The following is a 26120-nucleotide window of genomic DNA, read 5'->3' as shown; positions in this document are numbered from 1 at the left end:
AACATTGCAAATGAGAAGTTTTTGGGGAGTTGTACACAACAAGTTTTCAGATATCTTTTTATGAAGGACATTTTCACCCAGTACCATCTCATGTATGTTCTGGTAACTCAGAATTACTTCCCCCATTAATGTGCCGACCACCTGGTCGACCAAAGAAAATAAAGATCCCATCCCGAGGAGAAATGAAGGTAATGTAGTCAACTATTTAGTGTTTGTAACGTAGTCAGATTTTTTATAGAGTTGTAGTCGACTACTTTGTGGTAGAAATGTGGTTGATTCAATTTGTTTGTATGACACAGAGACGTTTAAGGAAGGCGGCAAGGCTTCGCAGCAGGTGTCTTGGGAGAGGTCACAATGGTAGTTCTATGGCCGTAGTTGACTATTTTCATAGAAAATCATTTGCTCAGAGTATGCGGTTATGTAGTAGATGACTATTTTCATTAAAAAAAAAGCTGAAGGTATGTTCTATAGTTACAGTGAGTTGAAGGTAAATAGATATATACCAACTAGTCACCTATCACTTTAGTATAGACATCCTTTTTAGTTTCAATTCTTTTGTTTGTTGTCTTCATATATTTATAGTATACGACTACTAGTAGATGACTATGTTTAAAATATAAGTAGTTGTTGTCAGCCGTGATAAGTATGAAGTTTACAATAAATAGGAGAAGATGATCAAAATGAACCTATTTTCAAAGACATGCAGCTACAAGGAGTTTCATGCAAACTTCCGGTGCAGGAAAATGACATAGGCAGGTGTTATTTAGAACTATTAGACATATACAAGTAGATAGTAATCCACATTGAGTATTAATAGTTGCATATTTCGATTAGATAGCTACTACTCAAAGTCGATTATTAGTAATTGTCTATTTTCTCCATATAATTCAAAGTTGACTCTAATACTTAAGTCAGTATTAATAGTTGTCTGTTTCGATTAGATAGCTACTATTCAAAGTCGATTATTGGCAGTTGTCTATTTTCCCATACAACTCAATGTTGATTCTAATTAAGTAAGTAACTAAATAACTTTTACATAATTAAGTTTTGATTTGAAAAGTACATAACTTTGTAAAAAAAAAAAAAGTCTGAAAACAACTCCAAATAGAAAATAAATAAATTCCTAAAACAAAGAGATGGACCCCCTAATTTAAAAACACAAAGGTAGAAAACAATCAAATAGATGGTTATTTTTTGGCGACTTCAGATAACGTAGGCAGTTCGATCTGACAAAGAAGATCAAAAGCAAACTTCAGGGAGGCGTCACGAACAATATCCTCACCAATAGCAATGTCCATAGGGTTTTCTTCAGCATGCAACTTAAGAGATATGAACATCAAAACATCAAGGTGACCTGCAGTAGTAGACAGAGACTCGTAAGAAAGTGTTACATAGTTGACTACTAGGTACATGTGTACTGTGTAAAAAAATTCTTTTACCTAAGTTATGTGTTTGGCAACGGTGTGGGATTACATTGTTGAAGAAAACACATTATCCCTACACAGGAAAATTGGCAAATAGTTAGCTATTATAGACTGACTACCATTGTATTGTAAATAACTATCGTAAAAAGAGTAGTTGGTTATAAGTGTATAGTAGTTGAGTAGTTGGTTATAAGTGTATAGTAGTTATGTAGACTATATGAATATGGAGTAGCTATTTATTGTATGTGTTATAGACGAGTAGACGATTAACGATATACAATATAGTTACTACTGTCTCGTTATGCATCTAAAAATAGTTAACTACTATAGATCTACAAAATCTAGAGAACCAGATATTGATAACAACGAAGAAGACGACGGAATTAGGTGGATACAGGTAACAATACTCGGAACTAGGGTCTTCAATGAAAACAAAAGTCAGATCTACAGTAAATCGATTGTAAAAAGAATGAGGGTTTTCTATGAAAACAAAACTCATATCTACTGTAAAGCTACAAAATACTAATGAATTAGAAGATGTAGGACCTGTGTTCTGTCGCCGAAGGAGAAAATGTCAAGACATTGAGGAATGGAGCATGGCGGCTTGACGGTGAAGATAGTGAGGATACAGGTTCGATGGGTAGCGTAGATGGTGAATGAGATGGTGGTGAAGTGGTTTCAGGTGTAGCTCAAAGAAGTGATCTACAGAGAAAATAGGGATTAAGGAGAACTTTTGAAATGATGGAATAGATTTCAAAATTTGAAATGTTGAATATGAAAAACAGAAATAAAATATCAATTTAAAAAATTTGGAGTGTTACTAAGAAATTAAAGTTTGCCAGAAAAAAAAATAAAAAGTTTATGTTGTTATGATATAAAATGGATGGTATAAGATTAGGTAGTTGGGGTTGTGTTGTGTTTTTGCACATAAATAAAAAATTGAGGTTTATTCTTGTAACTAGAACGAAGATATTCACCAGAACCATCTACATCTTTGCACAATCCGCGGGCTTAAATGACACCGTTTTAGAAACGGTGTCATATCCAACAAGAAAGTTCATCTGTGATAAATTCCCGTAAATGGCTAAGTCCTCGCTCCCACGGAAGGCGAAGCAAACCAGCTCCTCTGAGAGCTGCACAAAGGAATTGGAGGAGTCTAACTTCACATCTGCTCCATCGAAATGCATAGTAATTACTGGGACTTTCAGATTAGCGGTTGCGCTGTAACACAGACTCAATGGACTCTCTGGGTCGTTTTGCCTCTCAGCATCAATTGAGGACGCAACCGCATCCTCGAGCTCGGAGTAAAATGTGGTGGGTAGCATCGTCAGAGTTGTGCCCGAATCGATGATGATGTTTCCCTCTCCCTCGCCGCTTCCAGGATCTGAGACTGGGAATTTGATATTCTTGCTTCCCACGCTAATGGATTCTAGGGTTAGGTAATAGAAGGTCTCTCGTGATTTCGTGATCAAAGGAGTTGAGACAGCTCCTGTTCCTGACACGACGGCACTGGTTCCGAAGTTGATCTTGCTCGTTTTATCGTTTTCTGAAGATAGAGGGATCAAGCAGTATGAGAATTTGCCATCTATCGACTCACCGAGTTGCGAAATGAGCGAAACGGGACCACCACCAAGTCCGACGATTCCGGAGCCCTCCTTGTTAAATGTTCCATTGTTGTTGTGACCACATCCGATGATAACATTTTTGAGCTGCACTGGGCGCTTATTAGTCGACCCGAGCGTTAAGGTGTCCGCAGCGACATTACCGTTTGTATAAGAGTGATCTCCGTAAGATATGGAGTAAGGGCAAGTATTGTCTTCTGTGGAACAAGAGGCTTGATTTCCAAGGGCGCTACATTGGCTTGAGGAGCAAGAAAAATATTTGTATGTAGAAGACGCTTTAGGGTCAAAGAGAGGATCATTCTGAGTGTAACAGTCATCGCATGGTTTGCATTGCGTCCAGATGAGATCGCTTCCCGTGTCAGCAATTGCCATGATCGGGAATGGAGGTGTCCCGAGGGATATATTCATGAGATATTCACCCCTATTTGAGGTGATCTCAGTTTGGGGCGAGTCAACTGATGCATCTTTGCTAGAGAAATGGACAACACGGTTTACGGATCGGCGGATAGCGTTTCTCAAACGCTGAGATGAGGTTTCCGTCGGTTTGTAGAAAGGAGATTTAGGAGAATCGCGGTGGATCAAATCCGTGGTGAAGCCGAGTTTTGTATGTGCGTTTGCGTTTGAGAGAAAAGGTGAAGAGAGTAGAGAAATAAGAACTGAAGAGAATAGAGAAGCCATTGTATTCGTATTTTAAGTCAATGGTGAGTTTTCTGTTTGTTTCTTTGACAATCTAATGTACTGATATTTATAACATTAATGGGATAATGGAAAATTAATGGCAATACATGCTGAGAGATTTTGATATTTTGAGTAAGTAATCTACAAATTTTTCTCATTTGTGTTTAACGAATCTGACAGATAAGAAAATATACTAGAGAAGATTTTCTCATCTTAAAATAAAAGAAAATAGATTTCCTCATATTAATGCATATATTTCACTACTGCATTCATTTCATGTGGACGTGTTTCTTGTTGCCTGTATCTTCATGTTGTATTTTCTTTAAATGCTAACATATATTCCTCCTCTTTGGATCTTATATTCTTCAAAGCATTTAACATATATATACACGGAAATTCTCATGAATTAGTGACTTAGTTCTCATTTTGGTTAATGTATCATTCACCTAAACACGTGTCTACATATGATTTTCTTAATTTATTTGGTATATTAATCTCCTCAGTTTAGTGCACTACGTATAATTTTCACTATCTTATTTTTATAAAAATTATGTGAAGACCCGCGTATACACGCAAAGTTTATGTATTATTTATATTTTTTAATTTTTAGTTAATAAAATATAGTAAAATATGAATTTTCTTATCAGTCTATAAAGGTTAATATTTTATTTCCCTAACAAATACAATATAATTCGTGATAAAAGATATTTGATGAATTTTTTTAATTATTGCATAATAAATTTGTTTTTCTAAACTAAATTAAATAAAAAAAAATAAAAAGTGGTTTGTAATATTGTGATGAGACCATATGTATTTATTAATAAAGTTATCATACTTTCATCTTCTTGTAAGCTCTTTACCTTCTTTTCTAAGGTTAACATCTGTTTCCCATAAGCCTCGAAGCCATTCACCATGTATTACACATTTTCTGATGGGATCGCAGATCAGATATTTTCATATCTCATACAATTTGTTTTGTAAATTATCATTATTTGTAGAAATATATAGCCCACATGGTTTAGATTAAAACCTCTAGATTATCACCTTTTCTTCCATACAAATATCCAAACCTCTAGATTATCACCTTTTCTTCTTAAGATATTTATTTTCTTTAGCCTCCAACTCAAAATCGATCTCTTGCGTACAGAAGTTATTCATAAACTATAATAAGATCTGTATATGGATTCAAATGCTGGAGTCACCAACTTTGTTCTTTGCCTTAGATCTTCCAATAAAACTAAAATAGACGAAAAAGATAACGCAAAGGCTTCTTTTTAAAGTATATAATCTCTACTTACAAATAAACCGTATACAATTATTTTTTACAACAACTCACTTAACAAACTCTCCAACTAATATCAACTTCAGCTCGATTTTAACCTCCTATTCTCTTGTTAGTAACATTTTGTTTTGCGTACATAAGTCTTGAGTGACTAATCACATGTATAACTTGTTTGTGTCTCAACGGTGTTGTAACTTGTGTCTTCTAGAAGAAAAGATCTATTGAAGACGTACGCTAGCTACAACTCTGGTGATCCATATATGTTCACTGCTTTGCAATAGCTTTAATGATCTCAAGATAACGTAACGCTAGAAGTCCTCAGTTTTTCCTAGATCTAATTGTTGATTTTGGCATATTTTCCTTTTTTATATAAAGCCATCATCATGGTGACGATTGAATAACTCGGTCATGACTTTTTGTCAAACATCTGATGCATTAACTCTTATGTTGTCAGATTCCCAATTTGTGAACTTCATTGTATTGTTATTCAACCTGGGATCGTTAGTATAACTCTCTTCATCTTATTATAAGAATAATAAGAAGACCGAACAAACCAATAAGAACTGAAATACAAGATTTCCCAACCAAGATAGATTGATTTTTGCTCAATATATATCCAAAATTATGCCTCAACAAAGAGTAAAACCTTTTTCTACTCGATTAAACTGATAATCATGACTCTATCTTTCTACTACTCAAGAGCCTATAATATGATGATAACAAAGTTTGTTCGAAAGAGACACAATCTTAACCAATTTTTTCTGAAATCAAAACTCTTGGCTTGAATAAATTGGTATGTATAGGTAACATGTGAATTGTGAGCTAACTTAAATAATTTCCAGTTTGTCAAAATACAAGCATTTAAGAGCTCTGTTTACAATATTATGTGATTATATTTACTTGCAATCTCAGAAGTGTTTTTTTGTTCTTCAGAATTATCTATTTGATTAAAAAAATTTATTCATATCAGGATAACCACACAAATCTTGTGACCAATGGAAGCTAGTATCTAGATGCAACTTGGATAATATGAAGCATTTCTATTGTTATTCACTTTTTCAGTTAACTGAAAGAATTGCGTTCCAAATCTAGATATATCGACCAAAAGATATATATGGGTAGATATACCATGTGCATTGACCAAATTCCCTTTTCACAATATTATGATCAAACGGCTAATACAATAGCATATACTTCTACTTATATCTATAGCTAATTGACTATAACTCCAAAGTAAGATAATGTCAACCATAAAGAACATTAGGGAACTTTTAAATTATATCGGGAAGCTAAGAGAGCAAATATCAAACAATAAAATTGCTATTGCGCATCATTTATTTTAGTAAACTTAGTTCACAACAATGTAAAACAACAAACAAACTTTATTACCCACCAAATCAGAGGGCAAAACAAAGTACTGTAAGTGAGAGCTAATTTGCAAAAACTATGTGAATTATAATATGGTTTGATTTATATGTTTCAAATGGTTTAAAACATTCCTCAGTCTTTCCCAATGTTGCTCGTATTTCCACCAGACTGTCATTCCGAGTTTTGATCCCTAGTCTTCTCTTTTATATAACAAGCTTACAATTTTTCCATATTTGAACGCTTACCTTGTCCTGATTTCTTCGGGCGGTCAAAGTGATTTTCATAGGTGTTGTCTTTCCTTGCCATGTCCAACTAAAGTGAAAGTGAAGCAACTGGAGAAGGAATCGATCTTTTTTCATCAATCCCTTCATTCTCAAAGACATGGTCGAATCAAATCTAGCGGTCCATGTACTTATTGGTCAGGCTGTTTTAAATTCGTGAAAATAGCTATAAGCTTTCATCTTTAGAATGCTCAAACAAATGATAACGAACTCAGATGAATTGGAAGTTTCCTGCAAGTAAATCGGCTTGAGATAGATATTAGTGGGCGAGGTTCAAACTATGTGATCATAAACCTATTGTTAAGCTACCGATTGTGTTACATATCACACACATAAGCAAAAAAAATATATTGGCTTCAAATCCCATGGAAGTAAAGCAGCCAAACACAAGTAATGAATTGAACTCTAGAACGTGACTTTTCTTGAATTAATACAACTTACCTATAACTTGAGAGTGCCCAGAGCCATAATGGTAAAATGTTTAAAATAAAAACTTCAAAATATACGAGATCTAACGAACGCTAAGGTTTTTACCTTTTTTTGTTGCCAAAGATCTGACCACAATCAATGTGCCGATATCCGGACATAAGGGAAGTATATTCAGTTAGTTTACGTGAATGACTGACCAATTTAGCTACGGAGTTGACGATAAGTCTTAAAGCTCTACAATCAGTGACCAATCATCAAGGTTTATTTAAAAAGGTCAAGATAAACCTAAACAGAAACAAAAATAAAAAAGAGGTCATCATGACGAAGCCGCAAATTACAGACAAACCTTAACAACAGCGTGGAAAGCGTTTCTCACGAGATCAAGATCACCCTCCAGTGTCTTGAGATGACCGATGGTATATTCGCTCCAGAGTTAAAATAAAAAAAATCTAAATTCATCTGAAATCGTCAATGCTAGCGAGATGGTTTCGCCCAATGGAGGTAGGCAGAGAGGAACATTTACCTCATAATTCGTAGGGTTTAGCTTGGAAACAAGTTTAGGATTCCGATTTTTAATCTTTTGCTTTGGAGGAGTAATGAAAGAATCGTCGAAGGTGGAAGAGGACAAGGCAAAGATGCAGAGAAAATATAGGATTTTACCAATGAGGATTCTCAGCATCTCAATGATAAATTTTTTTTTTTAGGGAGAAGGAAGAGGAAGAAGTTAAGGATCGATTATAATACATATATTAGACCATGTACATCAAAGAAACTCTTTGAATGATCCTTAATAATATTTTAATATTTTTTTTGATGTTAAGAAAAATTAACAAATTTTCATACTTTTCTTCATCCATTAGTGAACCTGAGAAAGGTTTCTTATGAATAAAAAATAATATTTATAAAAAAAAAAAATTTCTTCAATAATTTAAAATTTAAACATACAATACATATATAAGAAGATTTTAAAACATGACATAAAATTTTAAAAATACAAAGAACAGATATTTAAATTATAGAACATGTAAGTTTTATTCTTGAGAAGTTCCAAACTTGTAGACATGCTCAATCAAATCCGCTTTCAAACGGTCATGCATTTTTCTATCACGTATATCATTTCGATTGCTGATTAAATTGGTGAGGTTTGTAGGCATATTCGTAGAGTACGTCATGTCTACTTCTGAAGTTCTGATTGATTCTCCTTGTTGGAATTCTTGAATGTTATACTGGGTGTAGCCACTTCGTTCGTTTTCTACTATCATGTTGTGTAGTACGATAGATGCTCGCATAATTTTTCCAATTTTTTCCTTATCCCAAAAAAGAGCTGGATTTCTGACGATTGCAAATCGGGCTTATAGAACTCCAAAAGCACGCTCGACATCTTTTCGGTATGATTCTTGAGCCGTAGCAAAACGTGTTGCCTTATCACCTTCAGGAATTGGAATAGATGGTATAAAAGTTGTCCATTTCGGATAAATTCCATCAGTGAGGTAGTATGGCAACTTATACTTGTGTCCGTTAACCCAATATTGCACTTTAGGAGCTCGACCTTGTAAAATATCGTCGAAAACAGGTGAACGGTCAAGAACGTTAATATCGTTTAGAGTACCTGGAGGCCCAAAGAATGCATGCCATATCCAAAGATCGTATGATGCCACCGCTTCTAAGACAATTGTTGGTTTTCCAGAACCACGTGTATATTGCCCTTTCCAAGCGGTAGGACAATTCTTCCACTCCCAATGCATACAATCTATGCTTCCTATCATCCCGGGAAATCCCCGTGACTCTCCTTTTTCGAGTAGTCGTTGAAGATCTTCTGGAGTGGGTCTTCTTAAGTACTCATCTCCGAACAACTGAATTATTCCTTTAGTGAAATTTTCCAAGCATAACAGTGCAGTACTAGTACCTAGTCGGAGGTATTCATCAACCGCGTCTGCCGCACAACCGTATGCCATCATGCGAATTGCTGCCGTGGCCATTTCTTCTTTGTTGAAAGTACGGAATTTCTGTGGAAAAGCAATGAACAATGTGCAGGAACAACTCCTTGTTCATTCGAAAACGGCGTCGAAATATATGAGGCGGATATGTTGCACCTTCACTAAAATAGTCGTTCCATAAGCGGATGTGGCCTTGCTCGCGTTCTCTTTCTATGTATGCGCGTTTTTTTTCTGCCTTCTTTCAGTCTGACGGTCTACAACAGCATCAAACATATCATCATATTGTTGTTCGTACAACTCATCAAATGCTTCATCAAAAACTTCATCCAAGGCTTCGTCCAAACCATCGTGTGATGATGATGCCATAATTATAAACAAAAATTGATGACGAAATGAGGAAAAGAAATTTATAAGCTTTTTGTGTTTTTAGAAGTTATGGAAAAATAACAAGAAATGTAGAAGTTATGGCATCATAGTTCGAAAGGAAATAGGAGAAGAAGCTATGAATATCGAAGGAGAAGAGTTCTTTGCGGATGAATATAAACTTTGCTTTGTCTACAATATATAGAGAATGGAAATCGATGTTATAGAACTACCACATATGTGGATTACAATATGTGGTCTACAATTCAAAGTGTGGACTACCATACATTTACAAATCCCGTGACATAAAATTACAATATGCAAAATCCAAAAGCAAGGACAATATCTCAAAAAAACCAGAAATTACAATATCAGAAATGATTGTAAAGGACAAGACTAAAAATAAAGCTTGGACAACCAATCAACTTGAGCTCCCACTTGAACCAGCTCCCATCTCACTCCTACAAAGAAACACGAACAAAGCATTAGTGAAAACAACTCCAAATCACATATTCCATATCAATATCAAAGAATCAAATTCAGCAAACAATATATTACATACGAAACTGGATCATACAACCGATATTACATATCCAGAAACCGATATCACATTTCCAAAAACAAACCACAAAGCCACCAACGGATATGACATAGCAACACAGGAAACTTAACAACTTGAAACAAATACAAACCACAAAGCCAACAGAAACAGCAACTTAAACTTAAAAAAACTTCAAACTTCTTATCCCAACAGTTCATTCAACAGCTTCATCTTGACTGCTTCTTCAGTCTCAGACAATGGTGGAGGTTTAGCGAGTAGAGTTTCTAGCACTTTGGTCCTAGCAACCTCATTTTTCAAGGCAAGGTCAATCTGCTTGAGTTCCCACATGTTTTTAAAGCTCTTCTCACGTTCTTTAGCAACCTCCTCTTTAGCACCGCCAGCATCAAGCCCTTTCTTCTTTGCAGCCTTCGCGGCCTTCACACCAGGCGGCCTTGCCATGCTAACATCTTCTCCATCAGATTGGGTTTCTGAACTTGATGGATGCACCGAAGTCCCACCAGCCTTCCTTCTTTTTTGGCTGCCACCATCTTTAACCGTGGAAGCAGAGCACCACTTCTGGTCGTGTCTCAGTTCCCTCCAACAATGTTCAAGGTTGAACTTGAACATGTAATCGTTGTAGAAGATGTTATGTGCTGCCTTCATCACGTCATCTTCATTTTGTCCACTCCTTTGCTCCTTCATGGCAGTTTCATAACACCCAACAAACTTACAAGTGAGGTCGTTAATCCTCTGGCACCTCTGCTTAAGCTGACCAGACTCTCTGTCTTGTTCAGTTGCTAGCGTTTTTGAAGAGTTGAAGTAATTGGTGATTCTTTTCCAAAAAGTAGATACTTTTTGTTCATTTCCGATGACAGGGTCCTTAGATGTATTCAGCCAAGCGCTTATCAGCACCACATCCTCCACATGAGACCACTTCCTCCGTTCTTTGCGCTCATCACCAGGAAAACTCGGCTGCTCAGTTACTTGGCTGCTAAACAATGGAACTTGAGAGGAGCCAATGTCTACCATCGGAGAAAAACAGAGAGTTTGTTCCTCTTGACTTGTCAAGAGGTTTACAAACCCCTGTGATTGACTGTATTGGTTAGTACCATCCATGTCCGAGAGATTTTTTGAAGAGAAGTGAAGTGTTTTGGAAAGTTTAAGAGAGTTTATGAAGAGAGGTGAAGTGTTTTGGAAAGTTTAAGAGAGTTTATGAAGAGAGGTGAAGTGTTTTGGAAAGTTTACGTGAGTTTATGAAGAAAGTAAATGAGAGTGCTGAGAGTTTTTGATAGGTTATAAAGAGAGAGAGTGTAGAAGCGGTTAAGACTTTAAGAGAGTTTTAAATTTTTAAAGTTTAAGAGTTGGAGTTTTAATAAATGAGAGATTTGAAGTTTTGGAGAGTTGAAATAAATGAGAGTGTTGAGAGTTTTTGAAGTTTAGAAGTTTTAAACATTTAAAGATTTACAGTTTCAGAGTTTTTAAGTTTTAAAGTTAAAGAAATAGGAGAAGAGTTGAAGTTGAATGTTTTTAGAAAGCTTTTGATGCAATCAATGCTTGAAAATAGCTTTAAGTCAATCACTTGATATCCTAAACAACCAAACCATTAAAACCCTAAACCATTAAAACCACAACTCAAAAACAATAGCTTTATGTTAAACCAATATTTACTCTTCACCTAACCCTAAACAACTACCACACTTTAACACACAATCCTATCTAACCGAGACTTAACTATGAAACTAACTACTTTTTAAGTTCTTGTAAGGAATGAACTAACCTCTTCAGAATGAACAATCTTATGTACTAGATCATGTGAGCTTGCAAAGCCAACCACCCTGCCAAACGAAATAACCAAATTATCATAGACAACACTCACAAAACCAAAGTATCGGTGAAGATGAAACAGCTTATGAAGATGAAATACCTTGAAGAAAATCAGCAATCATCATCACCATCATTATGCATCTTCATCATCTCACCATTAACCCTCGCAAAACAATTACAAACCCAAATACCTTAGCATTGTCGATCAATGAAAAACCCAAAAAATCTACACAATACACCAAATTCGATCACTGAATGCGTAAGAATGTCTTCAAACAACACTAAAATCAACTATTAATCATTCAAATTACAGGAATATCGCTTACAACAAAATTTCTCAATCCAAATTACAACTCAACTACAACGATCAAAGAACAGACAATCAAATATAAAATCTATACAAAATTCGAACAATATATGCATAAAAACGTCGCAATACAACTCTAATGTCGACGATTACTCATCCAAATTCCAAATTTATCGATGACACCAAAAATCCCCAATTTAATCTTCAAACCCAAACCCTAATTTCAAATAGATGAATAATAACAAGGGAAAACAGACTAACCTTGACGAATCCATGCCGGAATCTTCGTAACTCATCCGTTCACGTCTTCGCTTACTCCGTTACAGTCAGAATCTTCATCGCCACTCACAGAAAAATCGTCGATGTCGACGAGGGAGAGAAAGAAGTTTTCTTCCAGAAATTTTTTTTTGCCCAAAACACATCTCTCCTCAGAGCCAATAAAAACTTAACACGTGGCTTATAAAACTTGTATGGATCGGTTCATAAATAACTTATGCAAGGAGCGATCCATAATAAATGGGCTTTTATTTATTTATTTAAATTATGAAAATGGGTTTACAAACTCTTAACAAACCCATAAAAAACTTCAATAGACATGCTCTTAGAGATGACAAGTGGCTGATTTTAACTTGGTTTTTAAAGCTGATGTGTCTTAAGTGGAGAAGCTTATGTGTCAAACTTGTGGGACACAACTGAATCTTTATATAATAGACTAGATTTTGCGTCCACGCTACGCGTGGATATTTTGTTGATAAAAATTGTATACAATCAATCATATTTTTAAAAATATATTTCTATATTAGAATTTTAATAATATATTAAAAATATTATATTGTTAATATAATTTTTATATAAATTGTGAGGTCTCAACAGTTTTTTTTTTTAAATTTATGTACAATATTTTTTTTTTCAAAAATGTATTATTTGGTCAAATATTTATAAGTTAATATACTCAAACAGATTAAAAATTTTACAAAATAATCAAATACTACTATTTAAACATAGTATTTATATGACGATAAACTATTATACATTCACTTCATCAAATCAAGAAGATAATTATTTTTCATCATTTTTACTTTCATTCCAGTTATATACGTGATCTTAAAAAATAATAAAATAATAATATTTTAAATTTAATCTTTTTTCTTATTTAACAAATACAATTTTTGATATATTAATAAAAAATAAAGTAATAAATACAAATTTTGCTTTGAGATTAATAACAATTTTAAATTCGAAACCAAAAAAAAATTGAATATGAAATGATTAAAATCACACAAAATGTGTGAACTAAATTTATTTCTGTCAATTGGTTGTGTTAACTTTTAAATTATTTTTCAATGAATGCATGTCCACAGATTTGTAAACTGATTCTTACCTCATCCATACTTCACACTCAATATTTTAAATACACTTCACACTTAAAAGTTATAAATTTAATTTTTAAAAATAAATAAATATTATAAAAAATAAATAAATATTTAACAAACGGATAACGGATAACGGATATCCGGTTTCAAATTTTTATATTATCCGGATCCGTATCCGAAATAACCGAATACTTAATTTCACTATCCGGATCCGGATTTGAACTACACGGATATTCAGCTTTTACAGATCGGATAGGACTGGATACCGGATGGGAGATCGGATACCGGATAATAATTCCAGGTCTAATTATACCTCATCTCTTCTAATAAGAATGAAAAATAAATTTCATCATGTTCATTTTTATTCTTGTTAAAGCTGTTTTTTTTAATAAATATATCATTTTTATTTATTTAATAATTTGTTTTATGATTATATTCAGTTTCATCATATTCATTGTCACTTCTTCTAATTATAACTAAATAGACAAAATTGGTATAATTTAATAAATACAAATTTAGAAAATGAATAAAAAAACTGAATAACTCAAAACTAAGAAATTCTTTATTAATCTATTGTAATTCCAAGTCGAATATAAAAATATATTTTTTTCCAATCATTTTTACATAATATATTATATAATATTATGTGGAAATATGTTTTGTATATGTGACAGAAATTTAGATGTATATAAATCATAAATATTATTTATTTGAAATTTTACATGAAAAGCCTTTAAATCAAGTAACTTAAACTTGTATAAGTAGTATATTTTTAATATATAAAAAATAATTTTCTAACTAAAACAGTGATAATAGAGATTTTAATATTATGGTGGTTTATTTTGTTGTTAACGGAAATCTTTTTTTTATTTTTTTAACCATTATATTAGGATTTGGAAACTTTTTTACTTTTAAATGTTGATGATGCCTTAAAAATAATATGGCTAAACTGTTATTAATAATAGAATAGTTTAAATTACAAATTTTTCTATATTGTTTTGTATTATTAATGTAATTTTATAATTTAAAAAAAATTTAAATTTTAATTATTGATGTGGACTAAAAACACTGACTTTTTAAATCTTATGTGGATGTTTTTGGAGGTATATAGCTTCAGCTTTTATTTTTCTATAAATATTTTTTTTGTTAACAATACAGTTTTAAAATTTGAAAATTTTCTTAATTTTAAATATTGATATGAACCAATAGAATTAAAAATTTAAATCCTATGTGGACACTCTTAGAGGTATATAGCTTCAGGTTTTATTTGTAATATATTTATATATTAACGCTGGAAGATCCCACACGAGGTCTGTTGCGGCAAGTGATTTTGGTTTTTCTTCCATATTTTGAGGCTTACGGAATGTATTCTGATACTGTTTGGTTCAGCTAATTGTTACCTTTGTAGTTCAGGTTGGATTGCTAAACCCTTGTCAAATGCCATGTTATTCCAAAGATTTTCCTCGGATACCTCAGTCTCTTTCGTCTTAATGCGGAACCTCTTTCTCTATTTTTAGTAGTTCGTTTTCAAAACTTTTGGGTATCAATCACTTGACATGTTTTTCGGATTATTTGAAATTTATCATTTTTTCAAATCTGGTGGCAAAACTTTAGAGATTTTACGGTCTCTTTTTCAATATCAGTTTGTAGTGGCTTTATTTTCATCGTATTCTTTTTAATTTAGCTAACAGTTAAACATATAGTTTAGTCAAGTGGTTTTTAATTTTACATTGTAATGATTCATTCTTTAGAAATATAACTCTATTCTTTTTTGCTTTTTTAATTGAAATTGTTGTACACACATCAAAAAAACTTAAAATTTATTATAGTTATGTGACAAAAATTTGGATGCTAATGTAGGAGTCTGTAAATATATGTGTATATAATATTTTATTTGTTCTTAGTTATTTATATAATTGAAACATCTCATTTAAATTTAAATTTTCCTATTTTAAAATTATTTATTTCATTTTATTATTATTAATATAAATTGTATATATAATTTATTCATCTTTAATAATTTTTTTAAACAATAATAGAATTTAGAAACTTTTCTATTTTTAATGTTGAGGTGAACCAATAAAAAATTTATACAAAATTTCTTTATTCAACAATAATATTAGAATTTATAAATTTTCTTAATTTCCTTATTTAACACTAATATTAAAATTTGAATTTTTTTTAATTTTGAATGATGATGTGGACCAATAAAATTGTTAATTTCCTTATTCAAAAATAATATTAGAAATTGTAAAATTTTCCTTAATTTTGAGTATTGATGTGGACCAATACAATTGCATTTTAAAATCTTATGTGGACGCCTTGAGAAGCTTATAGCTTCAACTTTTATTAGTATAAGATTTGTGCTTAGAAAAATATTATTTCTTATAATTTTTCTATGTTTTATTGCTTTTTTCGTCTTTTAATTATTTTTAGAGAATAATAAGATAAATAACACTAAGAAAAAAAAATGCTAACTCATTAGATTTTGATATGTGTCAAGTAGAACAATCAGATTTTGATAAAAAAAAGTTCTAATTAAATTTTGACAAAAAAGTTCTAATTAGATTTTGATACATAATCTATTAATAATAACAATAGGGAAAATTACGAATAAACTATTGTGTCTTCCTGTTTAATACTATTCTTTTATCCATTTTCGTGTATAATTTATGAAAAATTATTATTGTGTACTTAATATTTTTCTTTTTTAAATTGTACTTTTTGTGAAAAATTACGAATAAATTGTTGTGTCATTCTATTTGATATTATTTTTAGTTATATTTTTGTGTATAACTACTAATTTAATGAATAAATATTATTGTATAGTTGTGTTTTTGTTTATTTTTTATTAATAATAATAGAAAAATTACGAATGAATTTTTTTATCTTTCCGTTTAATATTATTTTTAATAATATTTTTTGTATATAACTATTAATTTTACGAAATATTATTATTTTATAGTTGTGTCTTTCATTTATTTTTTTTAAATTATACATTTCTATGAAAAATTATGAATAAACTGTTGTGTTGTTTTTCCATATTTTTAACTAATTGAATCCTATAGGTTTACAGAGAATGCAGATCTTAAGAAGAAGCAAATATAGAAACTTAATAATTTTTCTACATAAATACACTAATGTAATAATAATCACTTTATACATTAATTTAATGTGAATAAAAAATTCACTTTTAGCCTATGAAATAAAAGAATTAGCCAAAAAAATTGGGAGAATTGCTAAAAATAGACCATAATTTGAATCTAAATGCAAAAGTATACCCTAAATTCAACCTATTGCAAAAATAGGTCAGAGGAGTAGAGAAATTACTATTATCTCCTACATGAGTAAACAATAAAACGGATGGCTCAATTACGATTATAATCATGCGAAGTCTGCAAATATTAATGAAGTCTGCAGAGAAGACTTATAAAGAAGTCTGTTATATTATTAAATATTATTTTTAAATTTAAAAATTATATAAAAATAATATAAACTGAAATTTTTTTCTATAAATCAAATGTCAACAAGTATGATCTATAAAAATTATAATTTATTAAAAATGATTCATTTTTAACCATTTAAGATAAACATCAAAAATGAATAATTATAAACTAGGGCTGCAGACTTCTTTATCAGTCTGCTCGGCAAACTGATAAAGAACGAGCAAACTGATAAAGAAGTATGCTATATTATTAAATCTTATATTTAAATTTTAAAATTAGATAAAAAATTATTTAAACTGAAATATGTTTCTATAAATCAAATGTCAACACGTATGATCTATATAAATTATAATTTATTAAAAATGATTCATTATGATTCATTTTTAACCATCTAAGATAAACATCAAAAGTGAATAATTATAAACTATGGCTGCAGACTTCTTTATAAGTCTGCTGGGCAAACTGTAAAGAAGTCTACTATAAATGTAAACTGTATATTTTAATTTGAAAATTATATAAAAAAATTGTGAGCGGAAATTTGTTTTCAAAAATCATATATAAGCAATTATGAGGTTTATAAATAAAGATATAATATAACCGAATCAATTTAGAACAACAAATATAAACTTATTCAAAATGGGGTTTAAATTTGGGTTTGCAGACTACGGATCGAAGTCTTGTCAAACCGAAACCGAAATCAAAATTAAATATTGATAGAAATCGGGAATAATTAACTTAACTGGAATTTTTTTTAACATAGTATATCAAGAAACTTACCAGTCGTTACCATAAATAAAAAACCCTAGATCACTGTAAAACGGCGCTGCACTCTCGTCTCTCTCGCCGCAACTCTCTCTTGCAGTAAGCCTTTCCCGGCGCTCCCCATCTCTTCTTTTTCGTCTCTGATGCATATGTTGTTTCATATATCTCACTAGATATATTGTTGCTGCAGATCTCACCCGGTGTCTTCATCGTTCTTATTTATCTCTCCAGATCTGTGAGTTATTCGCCATTATATTCTCTGTTTAGTCTGTAACTTATTGTATACTTGTTTGTTCTTTAAAATTTGTCCTTTAAAATTGTTCTTTTGTTCTTTTGTTCTTTTGTCCTTTTGCTTTACTATTTTTTCACAGATCTAAGGCCAGTCCCGTGAGCAAGTAAGTAAAAATATTTCTTTATTTCAAGATGTACCTTTTTGTTATTTTGTTGTCTAGCGAGTAAGAAATACTTATTTGGAAAGTTTGTTTTTTGTTGTTTTGTTTTTAGCTGCAAAGTTATTATTTTGTTTTTTTTTTAGTTGTTGTTTTCATGTCATTTTGGCCTTTAGCTTGAAGTCTATATATAATTTTCCCAAAAGCATGCATTTCTTACATAAAAAATCTTTTTAGCTGGAATGGGTCAATACAGCTACACTCAACCTTCAAGCAGCTCGAGAGAATGTATGAGTTCGACTGCTCGACGTCGATCTGGTGGAAATTTTGGATTTCCTATCCGTTGTTACTGCGGTTTGGTGTCAGTGCTCCAGACATCTTCCACAGACCTGAATCCAGGTAGAAGGTTCTACGGATACCGTAATAATTGAGTAATAAGTCGTTTGCTGTATTGGTTTGTGATAATTTGTTGTGTTGAATAGTTATGTTTGTGATTGTTTCCCTTTGTGATGGTTTGTGATGGGTTCTGAGTGTTTGTATAGGATGGTGGCTACCATATATTCAAGTGGTGGGATGAAGCTATGACCGAGGAGTTTCAAGAGCTTAGGTTGGTTGTGGAGCAACACGCAGACTCCATTCGTTACTTCAAAATTGGTGATTGCAAAGCTGTACAGAATTGTATTGATAAGCCAGCAATGGAGGCAATGCGTCGCAGGATCATGAGCTTGGATGCAGATATAGCACAACTAAGGGACAAACTTTTGGAGTCACGTTTTGGAGGCTTAAAGTTGAATCATGCGATGGTGGCTGGTGCAATCCTGATTGTTGTTATTGTCTTTCTTGGTGTTTGTTTAACTCGATCGTAGTTGTTCTCGGAAGAGATATGAACAAATGTTTAATTATGTAAACTATGTGTCTGACATATTTGTTGACTAGCAGATTTATTATGCAGACTTCTTATGCAGACTTATTATGCAGACTTATTATGCAGACTTTTTATGCAGACTTCTTATGCAGACTTAATACGTAGATTAAACTAAACCCGACAGTTTTAAAATTATATTGCAAACCAGCTATACCAATTTAAGGCTAAACCAATTGCGTTTTAAAAAACAGTACGATTAACCAAATCTAATTGATCATACTGGATCGAATTAAACTGGTAGGACGGTTATTGAACTGGTACGACGGTTATTGAACAGGTACGATGGGTATTGAACCGGTACGACGGTTATTGAACTGGTACGACGGTTAAATAGGTTTCTACGGACATATATAAGCGTTTCAACGGACACTGTATTAACACAACATCGGTAAAAAAAAAACTACAGAGGTTTGGAAAATTTTTCTCTGCAGTTTCGCCGGTTTTTACTGTACATCCGTTTACCGTTTAAGCTAAGTCGAAATTAATGCCGACTTCTCTTTTGGATCGAAGTCTATGATATGCACAAACCCTAATCCCCTTCGCTTTCTATTCTAGATCTGGGGTCGTTTCCGTAACTATTCGTTTCCGCCGTTGGTCGTGGAAAGATATTTGGCTGAACTAATTTCTTATAATTTGTTCATAAATATCTTTACGGGTTCGAAGTTCCTAGTCATTTGGGTTTCTACACCAGTTTTTCTAAAAATCGGACAACAACGAGTAGATATATGTTCCAAAGTCGGACAAAAATCGAACACCCGTTTTCCAAGTTTCTAGTTGCTATGTTATAGATAGTACTTCTTTTTATTTATTAACCGGATTTGTATAGTGTTAGGCGAACTATTTTGGAAGTATTATCTGGTAAACGGAGTTAAAAACGGGTTGTATTTTTTTAGAGAACTTTGTCGGCGGCTCGTTTTTTGGAAACTGTCTTAATTACGCTATTAGGGCTACAGACTTCAATTGCTGACTTAGTTGGTTGACTTCGTGTGTAGACTTCTTTGTGAGACTTCATAAGTATACTTCTTTTAAGGCTGCTATTTTGAATATTTGACTTCGTTTTGCAGACGTTAGAACAGCCAATGGAAAACCCAGAATTCCCCCCGCGTCTCTTCACAAAAGGCGATGAGCCGTATCCGCTGAAAATCATAGGATACTATAGCGGTGAGACAAAGCTGATGACTCACTCGAGGAAGCACTCACACAAGATGAGTGGGAAGAGATAATGAACTCTAAACTGGGAGTGTTCTTGAAGTTCAGTCAGCTGGATTTCGGCTGGACATCTAGACTAGTGCATTACATTCTCGGCATGCAGCTAGTTTGCAAGAAAAAATTTGAGATTTGGAGCCTCTTAGGTCTAATCCCGATCCGCTTTTCTTTGAATGAGTTCGAACATATTACTGGCTTGAATTGCGAGTACATGGACAACCTCGAGGATCCGGTGGTTGAGATAACTGAGGAGATGCAAGATTTCTGGGAGTGATTGGGAGTTAATCAGGATTTGGGCCCGAGCACTGAAGATTTGATAGAAGCTTATAGGGAATGCAGGTCGTGGTCTTCCGAGGATCGGCTGAGGCTGGGATACCTTAGCATTTATGCTAGTTACATTGAAGCACGAAAGCCATCTTCGGCTACTCGGGTTAGGTTGGCAAGGCTTGTGATGGATTTAGATGCGGTTGAAAACTACCCTTGGGGAAGAGTGGCCTTTAAACACCTGATGTGGTCGGTGAAGGAGAAAGAAATTTGGAAGTCATCGTACACCATTGAGGGATTTGTTCAAGTACTACAAGTCTGGGTTTACTTTGCTCTTCCCGACTTTGCTACTAAATTTGGTGAACCACTTCCAAACGACCCCGAGGTACCGCTGATAGCTTACAAGGGATCCAGGGGGAGGAAATTTATGAAAGAGAATATGCTCCGACAGGTAAGTAGTCTGAATTCATACTTGGTTGATTATTATTTCGGCAGACTTCTTTAGTAGACTTCTAGTGCAGACGTCTGTAATATACTTCTATCGCAGACTTCCTTAGTAGACTTCTAATGAAGACTTCATTTGTAGACTTCTACATTGGACGTTATATAACACAGTTTTTATTTTCATGTAGACACGCATTAACAACTACGTTGTTAAGGACTTCTTCGACATGTTTTTGCGCTGGAAAGTTGAAGACAATGATGAAGAAGACGCGAGGACTGACAACATCATCAAAGCGATGTATGGTCATTTTGGTCGTAAACAATGGAAATGGGATAGGAGTCATTGGCCTCCAACAGGTGTGACGAAGTATGTCAAGTCCGAAGTGTCTGTCGATCTGAAGAGGCGATCGGAATCAGTTGGTGATCTAGGAAGTCGGAAGCGGTTCTGCCCAGTCTCTGGTGATGAAGAGGAGTCAATGGTCACGATTCTGAAGGACCACATGGACGACTGCTTCAACAAGATGATGGATGGGTTGAATCTCAGATCAAACTACTCAACACAAAGTTGGGAATGGTGGAGCAGAAATTAGAGGCAGTGATCTTTCAAGCTGGGACTGGAGGTACAAAGGAGGATGTGGCTCAGACTGGTGTAGCAGACGCCGATGGCGCAAAAACCGGTGGCGACGATCCAACGAACGCGGACGCCGATCCTAATATCGGGGTTAGTTCAAAACCCGCTCCAAAGAAAAGAGGAAGGAAACCCCGGAAAATATAAAATTCCATATTTGTTTTTAAACTTCTTATCGAACTTTACCAATCTGTTTTAAAACCTTAGAATCTGTTTTTCGTGGAGTTGTTACCACTAAATATTTAATCCTTTTATTTGTACTCTTTAATGTTGTTTGATGTTTGGTTTTGTATCATTGATGGGTGTTTAAATCTTTATATTTGCAGAATAATTTTATGTCTAAGCAAAATGAACAAACTGATGTCCCGAGTGAGAGCGTGAACGATGGTAAGCAGGGAACTCTAGAGCCAAGCGTTGTTATGGTGGATCCAGCAAAATGCGACATCGACTTCGATCAGGTCCAGAGAGAGAAGTGTGAGAAAGGCAGGAAGGCGCACAACTGGTTGCCCGTGCGAAGAGTGAACAACTGTGAAAGCTGGCTCCTACAAAACAAAGCCCTTTCAAACCCAACAGCACAGCGAAGGAAATCATCCCAAACAAAAATGTCCAAGGGTGCGGATATGAACCCTTTTATATGACAGACATGAGGCAAAACATCGGTGTGCTCACTGATTGTCTGAAAAAAAGATCTGTAAGTCTTTGTTTTGGAGTTATTATTGCAGACTTCTTTCTATTGTATATGTAGTGGATGATATTAGACAAGTTAATGTTGGTGTTTTCAGGAACTATCCGAAGCGGATAAAATGGTCATCCACGGACTGGTACAACATTCTGAGAGTCCCTAAAAAATGGCTAGCAGACACTGTAAGTTACGCAAGTATATATATGATATGACCACAACATATTTCTCTCTTCTTGAATAATTGTTTTCATTGAATATGCAGCACATGGAAGCTGGGATTAACCTACTCAGACTGCGATTTACAAAGCATCCTGAGTGGTTTAGGTCGGACAGGATAACCTTCCTTGACTCTTACTTTGCTACGATGTGGAGGCACAAGTACCAGGAGTTCTTGGACTCTCACGCCAACCCTGATGGTTCAGGCAAGCTCCTTCACGCTGGCTCGTTCGAGTACTACACTGGCGCAGCACCAACTTACTGCGTTAGTAACAAGACGTGGGGGTATGATGTGGATGACATGTACTCGATGTTACACATCCCTGGTGATCACTGGGTGGCAATGTGGATTTCTATTCCGATGAAGCATATTGTCATTTGGGACAGCCATGCGAATACTCATGCATCGGATCTTCAGATTGAGGCTGCTGTGACTCCGATTACCGTCTTGGTTCCCTATATACTCCGTGAATGTGCCCCTACTGAAGACCGGATCAATTTGACTTATGATCCATTCACGTGGGAGCGAATCAAGGGCCATTTGATCCCACAAAACAGACAAATCGGTGACTGTGGTGTTTACTGCCTAAAGTACCTTGAATGCCATGCTCTAGAGTTGCCATTTCCTAAGACCTTGTGTGATGCAAACATTAAAAACATCTGAGACAAGATGGCAGCTGAGATATTTGACGAGACAGGAGTAACCGGCGAAGAGAAGTATGATTATCCATGGTTGGACGTATACGAAGGTAAGTGATATGTCCAACTATGTATATTCTGTACTTTGCTACGATGTGGAGGCACAAGTACCAGGAGTTCTTGGACTCTCACGCCAACCCTGATGGTTCAGGCAAGCTCCTTCCCGCTGGCTTGTTCGAGTACTACACTGGCGCAGCGCCAACTTACTGCGTTAGTAACAAGACGTGGGGGTATGATGTGGATGACATGTACTCGATGTTACACATCACTGGTGATCACTGGGTGGTAATGTGGATTTCTATTCCGATGAAGCATATTGTCATTTGGGACAGCCATGCGAATACTCATGCATTGGATCTTCAGATTGAGGCTGCTGTGACTCCGATTACCGTCTTGGTTCCCTACATACTCCGTGAATGTGCCCCTGCTGAAGACCGGATCAATCTGACTTATGATCCATTCACGTGGGAGCGAATCAAGGGCCATTGATCCCACAAAACAGACAAAGCGGTGACTGTGGTGTTTACTGCCTAAAGTACCTCGAATGCCATGCTCTAGAGATGCCATTTCCTAAGACCTTGTGTGATGCAAACATTAAAAACATCTGAGACAAGATGGCAGCTGAGATATTTGACGAGACAGGAGTAACCGGCGAAGAGAAGTATGATTATCCATGGTTGGACGTATACGAAGGTAAGTGATATGTCCAACTATGTATATTCTGTACTGTAAGAGAAAGGACTCTCGTTGGGTGTGGTATGGTTGGAAGTTTTTGGTTAACCTGCCAGAATTGTTGTTCTCTTATTTAACTGTAATTTCCTAACTAATTTCGGTTTGTTTGGTAATATTATAAACAATGGTGTGGTTGTATCTTTTGTTAGCCTAAACGCTTGTAATAGACTAGTGTGGCTTTTGTGATAATTCACGTACTCTAAGGGTAGCCTAATCATATCTTCTTATATCGCATAGTTTATAACAATAATTAAGAATGATCGTACATAGACATGAAACAGACATATTTCAATATGATCTACCTTACCTGGTCTACAGACTTCTTGGGCAGACTACGTTAGTAGACTTTCATGTGTAGTCTTCAGTGTAAATCTGCTATTATAGGTAGCCCCCTGTTATCCTAACTTCCATGTCTGCAAAAACAGAGGAAATTAACTTCAACCAATGTAACCCTTAAACGTATGAGGTAACATAACACTTACACAATTCGGTCTGGTATGTCCTGGTTGGTGACATTTCGAACAACTGTACTGCTTGTGGATCTTACGGGGTTTCTTCTGCCTATGTCTCGAAATTTCCAGCCAAGTTTGCCATCTTGACTTCTTTTGCCTGCCTTTTTTACGTCGGACTTCCGGAGGTAGACATTGTGTTGTTTCATCGGTTTTCATTGCAATGCTTGGAGGATATATATTATGCGAGTACGCTGCATACAAGTAATCTTTGTAGTATGTCGGGCATACAAGAGTGGCCAGATGCATATGCATTGCATCTGAAACGGCTATAACATGAGAGCAAGGTATTTTCTCAATATCATACACGCCACACCCACACTTTCGAAGTTCCAAATCAACGACACAGTTATGTGATCCTCCTTTCACATTGAATCGCCAACCATCTATGCCTTCAACCGTCAAATTATCAGCATAATGTGAACGAATTGCCAACAAATATTCAACTCCCCGAGTATGGATGGTTTTAAGACTCAAAGCATCTTCCCGCCTTTTACAAAACCACTTTGTTAGCTTCTCCCGTAAGTACTCCAACAGGAATACTATGGGAAATCCCCGTGCTCGTTTGAGAGCGGAGTTGATAGACTCTACGATGTTGCTCGTCTTTATATTGTATATATCACCCGGAAAGTGAACTCTTGACCACAACTGAATGCCTGCCTCCTCCAGGTACGTTGCAAAGTCGGGTTTTATATGCCTTATCTCGTCCATATACCGGTTAAAATCATGTACTGTATATGCATACACAACACGTTTGACCAAGTACATAAGATGCTTCCCCTTAAACTTAGTGACAATATTGTGCTGCAGATGATAATAGCATATCCCGCGTGTTACCCATGGTAAAACAGTCTCACATGCCTTCTTAATGGAATGATGCCGGTCTGAAACTATCACCAACGGATATTCGTCTGTAAAACACTCCCGCAATTTTCTAAAAAACCATTCCCATGCATAATCATTCTTAGAGTCCACTATTCCAAAAACTAATAGAAATATCTGGAAGTTACCATCTTGTGCTGTCGCCACTAGCAGAGTCCCTTCATACTTTCTAGTCAGATGACACCCATCGACAACAATGACCCGTCTGAGATATTGAAAACCAGTTATGGAGGCTCTGAAGGCTAAGAATAGGTATTTGAACCTATTCTGACTGTCGCATTCAAGGGCAGTTATAGTACAGTAAAACCTCTATAAATTAATACTTTATAAATTAATAATCACTATAAAATAATAAATTTTGCCGGTTCCAAGTCGGGCCAATGTAAAATTTCATCAAATTCCATAAGATAATAAGATAATAATTTTTTTTGAAACCCCTATGTAAATATATGGTCCCAACAAAAATATAAATTAATAATTATACAAATTTATGCAAATATATAATATACTATACTAAAATATGACTAACGTATTTTTTTTTACTAAAAGTTGAAATTTCATTGGTGTTCATCTTTTATTTATTACATCTATATCTTTTATTGTTGTTTTTCGATATACATTCAAATTTGTGAAAAAAAAAATTAATGTGATAATTGATTTTCTTACACGTAAATGATTACAAATGTATTGTAGTATTGTTTTCAATTTCATTTTTTATAATAGCCAAGATTTCTTATAAATTTTAAACTTTTAAACATGTATATTTTTAATATACAAATTAATATGCTATTAAAAACTATTTTGTTATGATAACTATGTTTATTAATCATAATTTTAATAAGATATTCGCTTAAATTCTTAAATATAACAGTATTTGAAAGAAAATTTTAGAAAATTATAGACGAAA

General features: G+C 34.1%; 3 protein-coding genes across 3 annotated transcripts; all 3 read right to left on the bottom strand.

The window, feature by feature from the left end:
* Window positions 1-2410: 2410 nt before the first annotated feature.
* Window positions 2411-3724, bottom strand: LOC18010590 (aspartic proteinase CDR1). The gene has a single exon (XM_024150569.1). The coding sequence runs from the start codon at window positions 3722-3724 to the stop codon at window positions 2411-2413; it is 1314 nt and encodes a 437-aa protein (XP_024006337.1).
* Window positions 3725-10126: 6402 nt separating this feature from the next.
* Window positions 10127-10954, bottom strand: LOC112083021 (glutathione S-transferase T3-like). Its single transcript, XM_024150742.1, has one exon. The coding sequence runs from the start codon at window positions 10952-10954 to the stop codon at window positions 10127-10129; it is 828 nt and encodes a 275-aa protein (XP_024006510.1).
* Window positions 10955-24259: 13305 nt separating this feature from the next.
* LOC112083020 lies at window positions 24260-25042 on the bottom strand. The gene has a single exon (XM_024150741.1). The coding sequence runs from the start codon at window positions 25040-25042 to the stop codon at window positions 24260-24262; it is 783 nt and encodes a 260-aa protein (XP_024006509.1).
* Between the last annotated feature and the right edge of the window lie 1078 nt (window positions 25043-26120).

The sequence above is a fragment of the Eutrema salsugineum genome, unplaced genomic scaffold, assembly GCF_000478725.1.
Source record: "Eutrema salsugineum unplaced genomic scaffold, Eutsalg1_0 scaffold_7, whole genome shotgun sequence".
NCBI classification, from domain to species: domain Eukaryota; kingdom Viridiplantae; phylum Streptophyta; class Magnoliopsida; order Brassicales; family Brassicaceae; genus Eutrema; species Eutrema salsugineum.
This window is presented reverse-complemented; position numbering and strand designations above follow the sequence as displayed.